Here is a 16,122-nt window from a genome sequence, read left to right on the forward strand (position 1 = left end):
GCTAGAGCGAAAGACAATCATTATCATCAGTCATTTTCTGTCCACTGCTGGATGAAGGCCTCCCACAAAGTACTCCATTCATCTTGAGCCTTTCTATGCCACTGACTTCCTGCCATCTCTTTGGTTTTCCTGTAGCTCTTTCAATTTCTTGGATACCATTCTGATATCAATGATTGTCCAGTTTTGAGTGTTACTTCTTGCAATATGGCCTGCCCATCACGGTGTTTTTCAAAGGCTATCCAACCAAGTTGAATTCTATGTATAATTTCTTTATAGTGACCCTCTACAGTGATCTTTTGTCTTAGGCTAACATAGGAAGTTATTATATCAATTTCCTGATGTTCCATTTGCTTCTTGGTAATGTATTTATTATACATTATTTTTGTTTTGTCTTTGTTTATATTTAATCTTTTCCTGTTGGAAGATGAGTTCTGTCTTTCTGGATCTGTGGGCCCACACTTTTCTCCAATATTTTTATGTCTTGGTCACTTTCATCATACCGTCAACAGGTACAAGTGATCTTAGACTGTCATGTTTAAAACAACTCAAGAACATCTTCCATTTCTTAACAGTCCAATCTTTGTACATGTTCGTTCACTGGAACTTTTTTTTCTGCATAGCATTCATCAACAATTGTTTCTTTTTTTGATCTGTGGACAGTCCTTGCTGTTTCCAACAGTCTTTGACAGACAGACTGTCATGTCAAAAACATTCAACATACCAGCTGCCTAGTCTCTATTTAAGTCTAAAGCAGCAATCTTGGATTCATTTTGCTTTTCCTAACAAGTAAGTGTAGTTTTCCATTTTTTCCCACATTTTCCTTTCCTGTCAAGAAAAAAGATACCTGTCTCCCTAAACCTCTTTAAAATCACATTAACAGTACTCAAACCAATACCACAGTCATTGATGTGTACTGAGGAAGAGCACATATTTTTGAATGCTTTCTTATAGATGTATCCATTTTAGAGCTATACAAAATGAATAAAACACTACAAATGTCTACTTGTTTATACTGTTAAAAGTTTATACTGGAGCATATCAAATTTTTTCCAGTGTAGGTTATATTTTGGCTGAACAGGAAAATCAGTGACTGTGTGTTGTGATGAACATTTAGACTACATTATATTCCACGAGCCTGAAAAGTCGTGATTTGCAGAACAGGCTATTTCCACCATACGTCAAATACTTTGAAAGAAGATTAAGGTTCTCCATAAAAGCAATTATCTTATGAATTCTTATATAAAGAAAGTTGTAAAACCTCGCTACATTATCTGAATTTCAACATATGTGAAGTAATGGAATTATTATTTTTAATAATTAATTAATAATACCTTCAGGGGCTCACTTTGGTGAGTACGGGTGTGGCAAACCCGAGGTACCTGATGTTGGACCATGCCTTACTTCATGTAATATACATCTGTTATATTATCTGTAGACTGGTCCCTCCTCTTCCTCCCTTGATTCTTTCTTTCTTCTCTTCTTGCTCCTTCCCCCGAATGATATTAGAGTATTCGAGGGGAATCTTTCCTATTTTTCTATGTCATTCCGTCTTGTGCTAACAGGACATTATCAAACACTGTAACATGATCAGGCCATCAAAAAATGTTCATACCGCATTGTCCGTCGCGCGGGTTACCAAGGGACGCGTTAAGGTTTTAGGCAGAGGGACCCGTTCGAAAAATATGTTACAGTCTCCCTTAGACAGCACTCTGTTAGAGGAAACTTCATCAATGGGCCCGCTACCCGTTTGGGGAGGTGTTTAGGGGCAGCACAAAGAAATGGTTCTGCAAAAGGACGGAAATGGCAACGACAGCAGCACCAGACTATGGCTTTAGGCAACTGGAACATCTTCTCTCTGACAGGGAAGGAGTTGGAACTGGTTGAGGAAGCCAAACGCTACCGGCTAGACTTAGTCGGGCTTTCTTCAACCAAGAGGAGAGGCTCTGGAACTGTCGACCTGGATAAGGGGTGGAAGCTCTACTACTCTGGTGTGAGCCCAACAATGTCTGCTCAGGCGGGTGTGGGGATACTCAAAAGCCCCCAGCTGTCAGACTGTGTTGCTGTGTGGATTCCATTGGGGGGACGGGTATGTGTATTAAGGCTTCAGATGAAAAACCATGATTTGGCTGTGGTGCAAGCCACTAATCTGGAGTCAGAATACTCTGCCTTCATAGAGGAAGTGGATGCTGCTTTTGACAGGGTGGCAGACATGGAATCAGTCCTGCTAATGGGTGACTTCAATGCACATGTTGGAACAGATGACCAGACATGGAGGGGTGTGGTTGGGAGGAACGGTGCCCCTGACCCTAACGCGAATGGGTTGAAATTATTGGACTTCTGCTGTACTAATAGCTTGTCCATAATGAATACTTTCTTCCAGCACCGAGAAGTCCATAAGTATACCTGGTACAGGGATACACTAGAACAAAGGTCTCTGATTGACTTTTTTATAGTCTCAGCAGACCTATTTTCCTCAGTGTTGGACGTTCGTGTGAGAAGTGGGGCAGAATTGTCAACTGACCACCACCTTGTTGTGTGTACTCTACGGCTTCAGAAACCAGGTGCTACCATCAACGCTGGTAGGCCTAAGCAGCTATACCACGTGAAATGGGACATTGGAAAATGAGGCTGTGAGGAAGAATTTTGTAGATGACATTTCCTCCAGGTTCAAAGAGATTCCCAAACATACTGCAGATGTTGAGTAGGAATGGAAGCTGTTCAGAACAGCTGTCACTGCCTCTGCACTCTCATGGTGTGGCAGAAAGCGGCTCGGCATGGCAACGGGCAGTGAGAAAAGGACACCTTGGTGGAACCAAGAAGTCCAAAAAACTGTCTGGGCAAAAAAGGAGTCCTACCTAACATGGCTTAGTCAGGTCACCTGAGATGCGTTTGCAGTATGCTGAGGCACGAAAAGCTGCTGCTAAGGCAGTAAAGACAGCAAAGCAGAAGGCTTGGGAATCCTTTGGAGAAAGATCAGATTCTTTGCATAATACTTTGTATGCAAATGCAAACAAAGTATTCTGGCAGACCATCGGCCGCCTTCGAGGGAGGAAATCATGCACAGCAAGGGTTAATTAAGGCCTCTGATGGTGCACTTTTAACAACCGAGAAGGATATCCTCCACAGATGGAGGGAATACTTTGAGAGCCTTCTTAACCTGGGTGGCCCAGCAGTTGTGGACATCCAAGAGGTGCAGATCGGGCAATGACTAGTCTCACAGCAGAAGAAGTCCATTTAGCAATAAAATCGCTAAAATCAGGCAAGGCTGCTGGCGATGATGAAATTCGGCCCAAAATGCTAAAAGCCTTAAATCGAGACAGTGTTCTCTGGCTGACTCGAGTGTGTGAGGCTGCTTGGATATCTGGGCGAGCACCAAAGCAATGGCAGACAGGCATAATAATACCACTCTTTAAGAAGGGAGACCAGAAGGATTTCAGTAACTATCGTGGCATCTCTCTGCTCAGCCTGCCTGGGAAAGTGTATGCTAAGTGCTTGGAAAGACGGTGCAGGAGCATAGTTGATTCAAAGTTCCAGGAAGAACAATGTGGCTTTCGTCCTGGTGGAAGCACAACTGACCAAATCTTCACTTTAAGGCAAGTCTTAGAGAAATCTTGGGAATATGCCAAGAATGTCTACACATGTTTTGTGGACTTGGAGAAGGCATATGACCGGGTTCCTCGGGATAAGCTTTGGCAAGTAGTACAGGAGTATGGAGTGGATGGTCAACTATTAGCTGCCATCAAGTCCCTGTATGAATGCCCAGAGTTTTGTGTGGGTAAACAGCACAAAGTCTGAACCTTTCACGGTCTCCGTTGGCCTCCGCCAAGGGTGTGTTCTGTCACCCCTCGGTTTCATAATATTTATGGACTGGATTGATAGGCACAGCCGTGGAAAATATAGCATTGGACGTCTGCTTTTTGCAGATGACCTAGTTCTGCTTAGCTCTTCCACAGATGACCTCCAGTGGACCCTGGATAGGTTTGTAGCTGTTTGTGCAGACGCGGGAATGAAGATCAGTGTGGCCAAAACTGAAACATTTGTGGTCTCAAGACAACCATCCCAGTGCACTCCAAATGTAAGTGGAGTCCCAATGAGACAGGTGGAGAAGTTTAAATACCTTAGGTCCATATTCACGAATGATGGAAAATGGGACGTAGAACTAGATACTCGAATTGGCTTAGCAAGCTCAATATTGCAGGAGCTTGGCCGTTCAGTAGTATTGAAGCGGGAGTTAAGCCAGAAGGCAAAGCTGACTGTCTTCAATACAGTCTATGTCCCCATCCTCACCTATGGTCATGAGAGTTGGGTAATGACCGAAAGAATGCGGACACGAATCCAAGCGGCTGAAATGAGGTTCCTTCGAGGGGTTGCGGGGCTGACAAAACTCGACAGAGTCAGAAGCTCTGCAATTCGGGAAACCCTCAATACTCAACCGCTGCTTCTCCGTGTTGAGAGATCACAGTTATGCTGGTATGGGCACCTGGTCAGAATGCCACTAGAGAGGCTCCCTCAGCAGGCCCTCTTTGCCAAGCCAGAGGGTGGGAGGCCAAGGACTCGTTGGATAGATTATATCCAAAACCTTGGGTGGACACGTTTGGGAATCCCACCAGAACACCTGAACTTGGTGGCAGAGGATCGTGACCATTGGAAGTTCCTCTTGCAGCTTTTGCCCCCACAACCCAATTAGGAAGAATGGGCCTTGAAGATGTATGTATGTATTAATTAATAATCTCTTGTTAAAGTTATTTTATTAGGACCTTAATGTATTTACAAGGGTGGTTGAAAAAGTTCTCGGCCTAACAATGAATAAACGAATTTATAATTTCAAAATTATTTTTATTTTTCAACATTCTAAGGATGCTCCAGTGCAATTATCCCGTCCCTGTAATGGTTCTCAGTAAGATCTGCAAAATACCGCTTTACAGCTGCAATTACCTCGATTCAAAGAAAAATGCTGACCAGCGAGGAATAGTTTGTTTTGGGAAGAGATAGAAGTCAGAGGAAGCCAAATCTGGGGAATAGGGTGGATGTTCCAACTATTCATAGTGCAGATCCCTTAATTTTCCCATTGCCAAAATATACCTTTGTGGACAGGTGCATTGTTCTGATGAAGGATGATTTTTTTTTTTCTTCTGCAAACTGAGTGTTTTCTCACAATTTTTTTTTTTGTCTAGCCTGGTTAAAAGATCGGAATATAATATTCCTTGGTGATTGTTTTACCCTTTTCCAGATAATTAATAAACAAAATGCCTTTAGAATCCGAAATCACCAATGCTATGACCTTTCCTGCTGATGTAACGACTTTGTTTTCTTTGGCACTGAACAACCAACTTCTGTTCATTGTTTTGACTGCTGTTTGGATTCTGGTGTGTGTGTGTGTGTGTGATGGTGAATCCAAGTCTCATCGATAGTAATAAATCAATGCACAAAATTAGTTTTATTCTTGTTAAATGCTTCAAGCACTGTTCAGAGATTTTCATGCGAGTGAGTTTTTGATCTCCTGTGAGCAAGTGCGGCACCCATCTTGTGCAAAGCTTTTTCATTTGCAATTCTTCATGCAAAATATAGCCTACACATTCTTTTGAAATGCCTATAGGCTCAGCAATTTCACACACTTTGACTCACAGGTCATCCAATACCATAATCATGCACTTGATCAATGATTTCGGTGTTACACTTTTTGGACATCGTCCATGTGGATCACCTTCAAGGCTGGTAGTACCCATAAACTTTAATGAACTTCGAATGAATTTCTTTTGGTGTTAAACCTTCTTTTACAAAGAATTTAATTTTATAACTGCACGATACTCAATTTTATCCATTTCAAGGGATACAGACAACTGTATAAAACAAACTACTTTATAGAATGACTTGCAGTTTCACATTGATGTTTATGACAGATGTACCAAATTAGAAAAAAAAAAAAGATGTTGCCGATAGTATTACCATTTATGGTTGAGGCTGACCACCCATGTATACTTGAGAAACGACTAAGAAAAATTATGTAACGGGAAGCCTGGTAAAGAACAAGCTTTATTCAGCCCAAATAGAGGTTGTCAGGATAAGATTTTCACTTTAAGACAAATTGTTGAGAAATCTTGAATGTAACAAGGATTTGTATTTAAGTTTTATTGATCTGCAAAAGGCATATGTTTGAAGAGGAAAGCTCTTCAAAATGTTACAGTTATATGATGTAAATGGGACATCATATCAAGCAATACATAGTCTTTATTTCAGCTGTAAGTCAGCAGTTAGAATTGAAGGAGGTACAGGAAGTTTTTTTGATGTGTGTGAGAAGGATGCACATTATCTCAACTCCTATTCATCATCATATGGATCACATCATGAAAGAAAGTAGTACTAAATCTGCTATTAAAATTGGTGATGTTAATATTAGCTCTTTACTTTATGCAGATGATGTTATACTTCTGAATAAATCCAGCACAAGTCTGCAAGATTCCCTCACTAAATTGAATAACCGTTGTTAAAATTACATAGACAATGAAAATAGGCAGAAACATTGAATCATCAACTGTATCCTGAATAGTAAACCTCTAGAAGAAGTAAAACATTTCAGCTATTTTGGCACAACAGAATTAATAAAGCTGGTATGGTAAGAAGTCAGCTGAACAAATTTATATGAATAGGAAAGAAATCAGTCAAAACACTAAATGAGCTGTATACAAGACAATGTTCAAACTAATTTTAACTTATGGATCCGAGAGCTGGGTTAGAATAAAACACTTGATGAAAGACTGGAGACTTCTGATATGAGAATTGTAAGATAGATTAGTGGAGTGAATAGATAGCATCAGTATCACATCAAAATGAGGACATTAGGAAAGAACTTGACATTGTTGCATTCAGGGATGTGCTAGTAGAGCTAATCTTAGGTGGTATGGTCACTTAAACAGAATGGGAGAGGAAAGATTAGCAAAACAAGTGTTCTCTGCCAGGTTGACAGAGAAAAGACCCAGTGGAAGACCAAGATATAGATGGATTGATACAGTAAAAAGCACTTAAAAAACAGAAATATATAAGATCTGGAATTATGGCAGATAAGATTAATTTGGAGGAAAATTATTGCTAGGTAGTTAGTGATAGTGTAATCAGGAATTTGATGATAATCTTTTAGACATGTTATTATGCAACCTAAACAATTAAACTGTCATCTGTTCTATTATTTTATCATCAATGAATACTTTTGATATCATGTTTTTTGTTTTATTTTGTGATATTTTAGCTTGTATTGTTGGTTTATTTTCATTCATAAACTAATTTTTTGAAGGTCGTCTTCATTACTGTAATAAAATCTGATCATCTGCATTGTATTAATACGAGTTCTTCTGGTTAACTTTGATACCTTGTTTTGTTTGTTACCATAATTTGATTTGCACACACACACACACACACATACTGATAGAGTTGGAGACAAACATCCCCCTCTTACACTTTGATTTATTTCAATCTATTCTATTAATTTATTACAAAATTGTAAACTTTATTTTTGTTTTCATGATAATCTGTAATTTTTCTGTATGTATTTTATCAAAAGCTTTCTCATAACCTCTAAATTTTAAATGTGTCACCACATTAAAAATTCTCATCTTTCTTCAATAATTTGTTTTTCAGCATAACTATTTTTCTTCCATGTCTAAAGCCACTTTGTTCTTCTGAGAATAGGTTATTTGTTATAGTTCTAAGTTTGTTTTTTTTTAAATTTTATGTATATCTTGTAACCTGTATGTTGGTTATTACCCATAATCTATATTGTTGATTTGAGGAAATCAACATATTGTTGATTTGAGGAAATCAACAATGTAGATCAGTGCTTCCCAAACTTATGTAAAGGCCCTTTAGAAAAATTAAAATATTTCACGGCTCCCATCGAAAAAAAATCGTAAATACAGACATATTTTTGAATATAATATTTATATTCAAGATTTTGCATTTGTAAGCTTTTTTTGTGTGCTTCTTACCAATACCTTTGAAATTAAACTTATATGAATAAGCATATATTTACTGATATTCATTAAGCACCGAAATATGCAGGAAGCAGAATTTGTGAACCAAATAGCAATGGGCGATTTTTTCCATTAAAATATAAAAAATAACAAATAATAAATAATAGTAATTAAATGTTTCTTTTAAGATTAAAAAAAAAAGAACTACTTAGTCTTATAACATTTTAAATTTGTTTTCATTATTTCACAGCCCCCCTCAACAAAACTTGCGGCCCCCCAGCCCACAGTTTGGGAAGTGCTGATGTAGATGATATAATAACTAAATTTATTTCCAGTATTTAACCAAAGGTAAATTGGCATCATGAAAGGAATAACACACTAATATCAATATGAAAGTGGATAATCACAAAACCATATAAGCAATCAATTACTCAGATTGCACTATAAAAATGACTGTCCTTATGTCAGCAATAGATAGACCATGTCTATCTATTGCTGACTAACCCATGATGTCATCTCCTGCCCATTTTGTAGACAGCATACATTCACAAACCAGCGAAACACTTGGCCAAAGTGCTCTCTCATAGTACTGGCAACACCTCTTCACACACGTATATATATAAATATAAAAGACTTGGCCTACTTTTAGTTATATACAAGATCTCATGATCTTCAATACTGACGTAATAGTCAATTCTGACGCCGCCTCCTTATTCATGAACATTTCACTTAAAAGCACCATTGATCTCATCCAAGCAGAATTTCCTCTCAATATCTCAGCCCTGTTTTAGTTCATAATGAAATCTGGCTAGTTTGTTGGGTTTAGAAAATTTAATTCTACAACTAAAGGGTACAGGCATGTTTTCCTCTTTGTCCACCCTGGCACATCCCTTAAACTTCCCTCACCCTCCCCAATGGCTATGGTATGTAGATGATGTAGTCACATGGACACCCTAAATGCTCTTCTTTTTCATTTGAGCAGCTAACATCTAAGGAGCCAATTCACCATGGAAATAGAAAGTAATAACAGTCTGCCCTAGTTACAAGATGACCAGATGGATCCTTGGCCTTTGCCATGTATAGAAAATTCACATGGAAAGGTAAATACATCCATCAACACTTGCATCATTCTCCTCCCCACTACCCCTCCACAGAGTATGACATTGTAAAAATCTTATCTTAGTTCACAGAGTAAAATTGATTTGCTCTGATAATGCATTCATTACTGAACTCGATCACATATAAAACGCACCTTTTTAGCCAAAAGAATACCAACATCCAATACCCCCCCCATCAAATATAGACTACAATAAATCCATCACTATCTCGCATATGTATGGAACCTACAAAAAGTCCACCTAGAGCCTAAAAAAAAAAAAAACAATCTTGTGACCACCAAACTGCACAGGAAGCTAACATCCCTAATCTGCTTGTTTAAAGACCAGCTGGAACCTTTTCTACTATGCTCAATCAGAGAGGACAACCAGATTGTATCCATTTCCACCACTGTGGCTGTCAGGTTTAGCAGACAATGCCTTGAATATCTGCAACAGGATCTGTTGAAAAAAACCACCCAAATTTAAATTTGAGAGGCTTTTCCTTGAATCCTACCTTTTACAAATATGGTGCATTAAACTTTCATCTGGGAAACATCTGCAGACAGTTGGCTCAATGAGTAAGAACATTCAAAGCCAATAGGTGGTATAATTTAGGACAATTGGTCTCCCTGTATTTTCTCTCCAGTTCATTCTCACTTACTGATGTAGTGTCTGTGTGAATATATTGAAATAGTATATTATTCTCCTGTTGATTCAAGTTTAACTTTAGTGAAACACTGGAAATAATATATAAATTTATTGAGTTACTATATTGCCTTTTGTTAATTTCCTTAAACATTATGATTGTCATATCCCCACGTCTCTAGGGCACATAGGTCTGACATACGTCAGTTTACAGGCCAAAGTTAACTCTGTGAGAATGGCCAATCCTCAGCAGAGTGCCAACAACGTCGAACAATTGATCCCTTTCCAACTACTAACCATGCTCAGACTTGCTTAACTTTTTGCTTGAGCCATTAGTAGCAGAGGCTCTACCAATCGACCAACTTTTGCTGGCAAACATTATGATTAATTAGCTTATTTCTCTATATTCCATAGTCATCCCTGTCTGCTTTCTTAAATATAGATATAACCTTAGTTTTTTAATCAATCTGATGGAACTTTACATTTCCTGCCACAGTTATTTAAATTTAAAAATATTTAATATATATTTATTTACCACCATACTGCCAAAGCTCTGTATTTATCCTATCTAATCCAGTTGATGTTCTATTTTTTTAAACCTTTAGTTTTTCCAGTTTAATTTGTTCTATATTTATATACCGATTTCTTTGTTATTTATAAATTTGGATCATTGTATGATAAATTCTTTTGTTCTATCCATTATTTCTCTTCTATTTTATTGAGTTGTACTGTATCACATTCTTCATATTTAATTTTGTAGGATATATCTTCTGTTTTATTAATAAATCTATCCAAGAATCTTGGTGAGCCTAGCCTTCCTTACTATCATTAGAATTCTTTCTTTTGTTTTTGAAGGAATGATCTGTGCTAACTTTGTTTTTTTTATTAAATTTTCTTTTCCTTCCAAGAACTTCAGAGGCTGCGTTATGAATTTATTAAAGATTACCATTCTACTTTTATATGTTCTTTAATTTTGGCTTCTTTTAAGTGCTGTGTTAATTGCAATTGATAAAATACTATAATGCTTTGGTTGTAATAGATATACTTGTTCTATTTCTTTAGTATTTCTATTAGTACACTACTTGACAAAATTAATGAAACACTTCGAAAATGTGGTGTAACTCGTGCAGTTTGTGATGTGTACGATGGAATAATGAAACAAGGAGACAGCAGGACTTATATAAGGGACGTTATATGTGAGTGTATAAGAATTACCAGAAATTTACACAGTATGCTCGAAAATATGGTTGAGTAACTTCAGTATGGCATGTGATCTAACAGCTGAATAGGTGACAGTGATATATAATTCTTAGTATAATATTCTGTGGCAACAAATCCCATTCTTGAGGCAGTGGCTGTCTGTGTAAAATGCAGTGCCCAGGAGAGTCCCACATGTTCAATTGGATTTAAGTCTAGTGATTTGGCCATGGCAGTTGTTGGTTATCTTCAGTTTCAAGATACTCCTCCTCTACTGTAAGTGGAGGAGGGATGGTAATGCATTCCTCATTCTCTCTCTCTCCAGATCAGACAAGATCTAGAATCCATTTGTAGGCTAAAATGGGATTCATTCGAGAACAGAACTGTATTCCATTTGTCAGGGCTCCAAGTCTTGTTTGTGGCACCAGCCAACGAGCTCTGTGTAATCACAGAGCTTGTACAAACCACTGGCTCCTTTGTGTAAAGTACTTTGAGTTTTCTTAACACTGGTTAGAAATGTTTTCATTTGTGGCTGTAACATCCTCAAGATGTTGGTGACAGAAGGTTCTGTCTTGTTGTCTGTTCTGGTGATGTATCCCTTGAATGAACTTGGCCAGCTCTTGTAATGGCTCTTATCTCCTGAAACTTTATCTATAGTGCTGAGACATTTCTTGATGTCAAGAAATGCCTAGCTTTAAGTCTTCCAAACAATGATGACTCTTCCTGAATGTACTGGAAATGTGGCTAACCCACTGAGTAAGCTGAAAAGTGGAATGTGATGAGGTCACAACACTGATTTAATAGATGAGTAATTTGCATTGCATGTTGGACCTGTTGAGTGGTAAATCAATTTTTATTGGCACTCAGAATTTGCACACACAAGAATACCTATTATATGAAATATTCAAGAAAAACATTTTGTTAATTTTGCTGTGAGCCATGTATTTATCACTAATTTTTATTTTTTTGTGGCTCTTGCTCACGAAAAGTTTTGTGTAAAACTAAAGTATATTTGTACCATGGGTAGACTAAGGATTACTTTTTTCCCCTATTTTATATATATATTTACATGCTCTCACATGCTGAGTTTCACCTAAACTGTAATACTACTGCAAAGTAATTTTAAGTCAATCATGTACAAAAATGTACTATTGTATGTGTGTTGTGTAATGTGAAAATTTCATTTTTACTTATGGATGCAATCATAAATGAGTCAGGTTAATTTTAAAGATGTTTCATGTGCAGAATGTTTTTCATGATAAATGAATACACTAACAACACTGTTGATAATATTTAATCCTTGTTACCAAGGTTATTGAACCATATAAATTATTGTGTAGTATACAATCAGCATAGATGCTGCAGCTACACAGTGTCTGGAGAAGCACTAAAGAGCTGTGTAGTCGGAGACTACTATACATCATGATGAGAAATGGAGAAATATTTGTGAAAATTGGTTATTAACCAATGAACCATCGGATCAACTTTAAAAGCAGCTGCTTGTATACAAAACCTGAGTAAAGTCTTAATGCTGCGGTCTGTGCTTCACTACACAACATAAATACAGAATAATTTATGAAACCTCACAACAGATGGCATACCGGGCCAATGAACAAGCTCCCTCCTTTCCCCCCCTTGCTATTCTACAAAGAAGCAATATCACATGGTATACTAACAAATCTGAAAGTACTTCTCTTCTGTACAAGTTAAAGGATTGTGGCTAAGGAGGAAAAAAAAAAAAGAGAAAGTAACAATTGTCTTCAGGTCTCTCACTTGGAAGGTCACTTCTTGAAATCTTTTCAGCTATTGGAGGGGGGGGGAGAGAAAAGACATTTTAATTAACAAGTTAATTACAAGGTCAATGTTAGTTAACCATTTTCTATTCTTATTGGCTGATACAGTCAACTCTTCAATATACTACTAAACTGATGTACTCAAAGGAATAATTTGTTATAGTGAATTTTTTATTTATTTATTTTTTTTATTATAGCATTAATACGATACACCTGGCCAGGATACTTTTGTTAAAAAAATCAGTTCAGTGTAATAGTATTCGATATAGTGAAAGCTGACTGTATACTAAACTTACTTTTAATCTGTATTCTAAGTCTAACCTCTCAACAGTAATCCATAATAATTTGGGCTAAATAAAATTCAGTATAAATAATACTAAACTGTCAACAAATTTTTCTGACTTCTAGGATCTTTATGATACTTAACATTAACAAAGATTATACACTATTTAGGTAATTGCAGCACTCAACAAACATAACTAGTTTCAAGCAAAACAGTAAGTGGTGTTTTAAGCTGTTGGTTTCCATTTTACAAAGTACCACAGGCACTCATTTTGTGATCTAATTATTGGAATAGTGTTTTGAATTTCCATATATCACGTATCTTCAGTCTATTATGTAACACAATCCATTAAATATAATAAATTTAGTTTAATCCTTTATCCAAGTGTGAGAAACAAATTTGCGCCTGAAAGTATCTTCAGGACTGGGGTAAGGTGGTACAACACCAGGCAACTCGTTGCAAAGGTGGAGCAAGCTACCAACACTCCTGTCTCAGTATCTCCTATAATGCAAAACACATCTCCTTGCAGATATGTCTAATGTTATGCATTAAGGGAAGGGCCACTACCCAGACTAGTTTCGACCTTTATTGAGGTCTCTTCAGTGGGAGCCAGGCCCAAGATGAGATACCAGGCAGAAGCATTAGCAGGTCATCTCTACCTATAGGAGTTGCGAAATGGTGTGCCACCCTTTTTTATAAATTACTCTGGATTTAGAGAAAGATGTTGAAAGTTTATTTTTCACTTGGTTAGAGTATAATAAATTTAGTTTAATCCTTTATCCAAGTGTGCGCAAACAAAGTTTGCGCCTGAAAGTATCTTCAGGACTGGGGTAAGGCCCTTCCCTTAATGCATAACGTTAGACATATCCGCAAGGAGATGTGTTTTGCATTATAGGAGATACTGAGACAGGAGTGTTGGTAGCTTGCTCCACCTTTGCAATGAGTTGCCCTGGTGTTGTACCACCTTACCCCAGTCCTGAAGATACTTTCAGGTGTAAACTTTGTTTGCTCACACTTGGATAAAGGATTAAACTAAATTTATTATACTCTAACCAAGTGAAAAATAAACTTTCAAAATCCATTAAATACTCTCAAAGTGAAAATCTACTGTGACAGTTTGTCAAGTCCATTTTATGATCTTCAGTTTTTATCAATGCAGTCAGACTGAATATTACTGATGTCCTGTTTTGATTTCTAACAATTGGCTGATTTGTAAGCTTTTCTGCAGGTAGTTGATTTTATAGATACCTAAGTAGTTTTCAATAAATGGTTTCACATTTAGGCCACAGCTGGCTGCAGTGCAGTTTGAAGGTGACATGTTGTAATCACGTAATCTGCATTGTGATTAGGACAGTACAAATTATTCTGTCCGATGTGTGGAGATTGGATACATGAGTGTGTGTTGTCACCTCTTGTGTCATAGTCAGTGTGTTGTCACACTGACTATACAGTGTAGTCAGTTATTAAACATATCTACTCAGTAGCATGCAGAACAATTCTGAGCTTTCATATTAGTCTTGATATGTCAAAGTATCAAGAAATGTGGGGAAAGTAAGAAGAATGATAGCAATGAGTTGAATGACGAAATGTGATGGTGAATGGCAGGGTTAATGTTACATGGGGGTCAGAGTAATAGCTAGAATAAAATGACAGAAAATGAAGAGCACGACAAGGAGAGATAGGGTGCTCACATAGAGTTCTCTACAGAACAAAATGGCTGGAGAAATGCCTGGTGGGTAGTATGATACAAAAGTGAAAGCAGAGTATAAAAGAATGAAAGGAGGAGAGTGTGAAGAAATCGTGTTTCCGTGGAGCCAAGATTAAGGATGTTAGTGATGCTGTAAGGATGCAGAGAGGAAAGCTGGAAGAGATGATTATTTTGATTGGTACTAATGATCTAGTATGTGGAAAGTGTGGAATGTGAGAGGATATGAAAGAGATGCTGGTGCAAGCAAATAAGATGGGTGAGAAAGTAAGTGTCATGGTATGATACAAGTGAGCTGTGATTGTGAATGGGTCAGTGTGTAGGTTGTGCAGTTTGTGGAAGTATGGAGTGAGTTTGATTACATGAAGGACTTACAAAAGGTAAATGGTTTGCATTTAAATGGATTCAGAGTTAGATGTTTGAGAAAGTATTGTTCAACAAGAATTTGGAAGTGAAGTCATCAATTAAAATGGCTGGAGGCAGGGAATGCAAGCAACCCAGAAGGGAGTAAGTGTGAGAGTAAGCATATGATGCATAGCTTCTCACGTTCTTCACTTCAGTGGGATAATCAATGCAACGTGTAAGGGAGTTGTGGGATGAAGAGTATGTGTTTATGTATACTAATGTCAGAAGTATTCAGAATAAGACAGAGGAGTTTTTTGACATTGATTAGCTGAACTTGGTCAAAGGTCATAGGTATTAGTGAAACAGTTGACTAAAGAAAACATTATCATAGGAATACAGCATTTCTGGTAAGGACAGTTGATTTGAGGCTATCTGGTATGGAGGCCAACAGGATGAAATATATAGTTGGGTGTTACTATAGGCTAGGGAGTATAAGGGAGAATATAGATGGCATGCATTGGCAATGATGAGTGCAGGCCAAGTAATTGTTATGGGGGATTTCAACTATTGGGGCATAGATTGGAAGGAAGAATAGCTCTAGGGCAGAAAGGAAATGGAATTTTGTACAGCTGCTTAGATAGCATGTAATGGACAGGACATGAGGTTCAAGAGTGCTGGATCTGATCACAGCATCAGAGAACTTAGCAGTAATCAATGTAGCCATGCTGAGCATGCAGAATTTTACAAAGTAGGTAATTATGACATACTGTGAGGGGGCAGATATGCAATAATATGTTGTCAGTTCCCACCATCTTATTAACATATCTTATGTAATTCCTGCTCACTCACCATCAGTCCCTTCTGCACTCAAGCTCTTCAATGATGTTGCATCCATGAAGATGAAATATCCTGAAACTGCTCACTGAATACCTCAACTATATCCCCTGCAGCAGTTACTAATCTACTATTTTAACCTACCACTATCATTTTTTCCTCTACTTATCACATGTTGAAGGGGTTTTTTTTTTTTGGCTTGCTTTACTATCTTGCCATTAGTAATGGGCAAAGTCAAGCCATGTGATGTTTTCCATTT

The 16,122-nt window shown here is 37.5% G+C and overlaps 1 protein-coding gene across 5 annotated transcripts in view; it reads right to left on the reverse strand.

Moving 5' to 3' along the window:
- Positions 1-12,181: 12,181 nt before the first annotated feature.
- LOC150094589 (nuclear receptor subfamily 2 group C member 2-like) overlaps positions 12,182-16,122 on the reverse strand; it is an 808,056-nt gene continuing 804,115 nt past the window's right edge. For all 5 annotated transcript variants that reach the window (XM_090412047.1, XM_090412048.1, XM_090412044.1 and 2 more), the window contains one exon: positions 12,182-12,706. In XM_090412047.1, the coding sequence (XP_090268173.1) occupies positions 12,703-12,706 (4 nt within the window). In that variant the 3' untranslated portion in view covers positions 12,182-12,702. The remainder of the gene's footprint in view (positions 12,707-16,122) is intronic.

This window comes from Typopeltis vanoorti, chromosome 22, assembly GCF_054136105.1.
Source record: "Typopeltis vanoorti isolate ZY-2024b chromosome 22, IOZ_Tvanoo_1.0, whole genome shotgun sequence".
In the NCBI taxonomy this organism is placed as follows: Eukaryota; Metazoa; Arthropoda; class Arachnida; order Uropygi; family Thelyphonidae; genus Typopeltis; species Typopeltis vanoorti.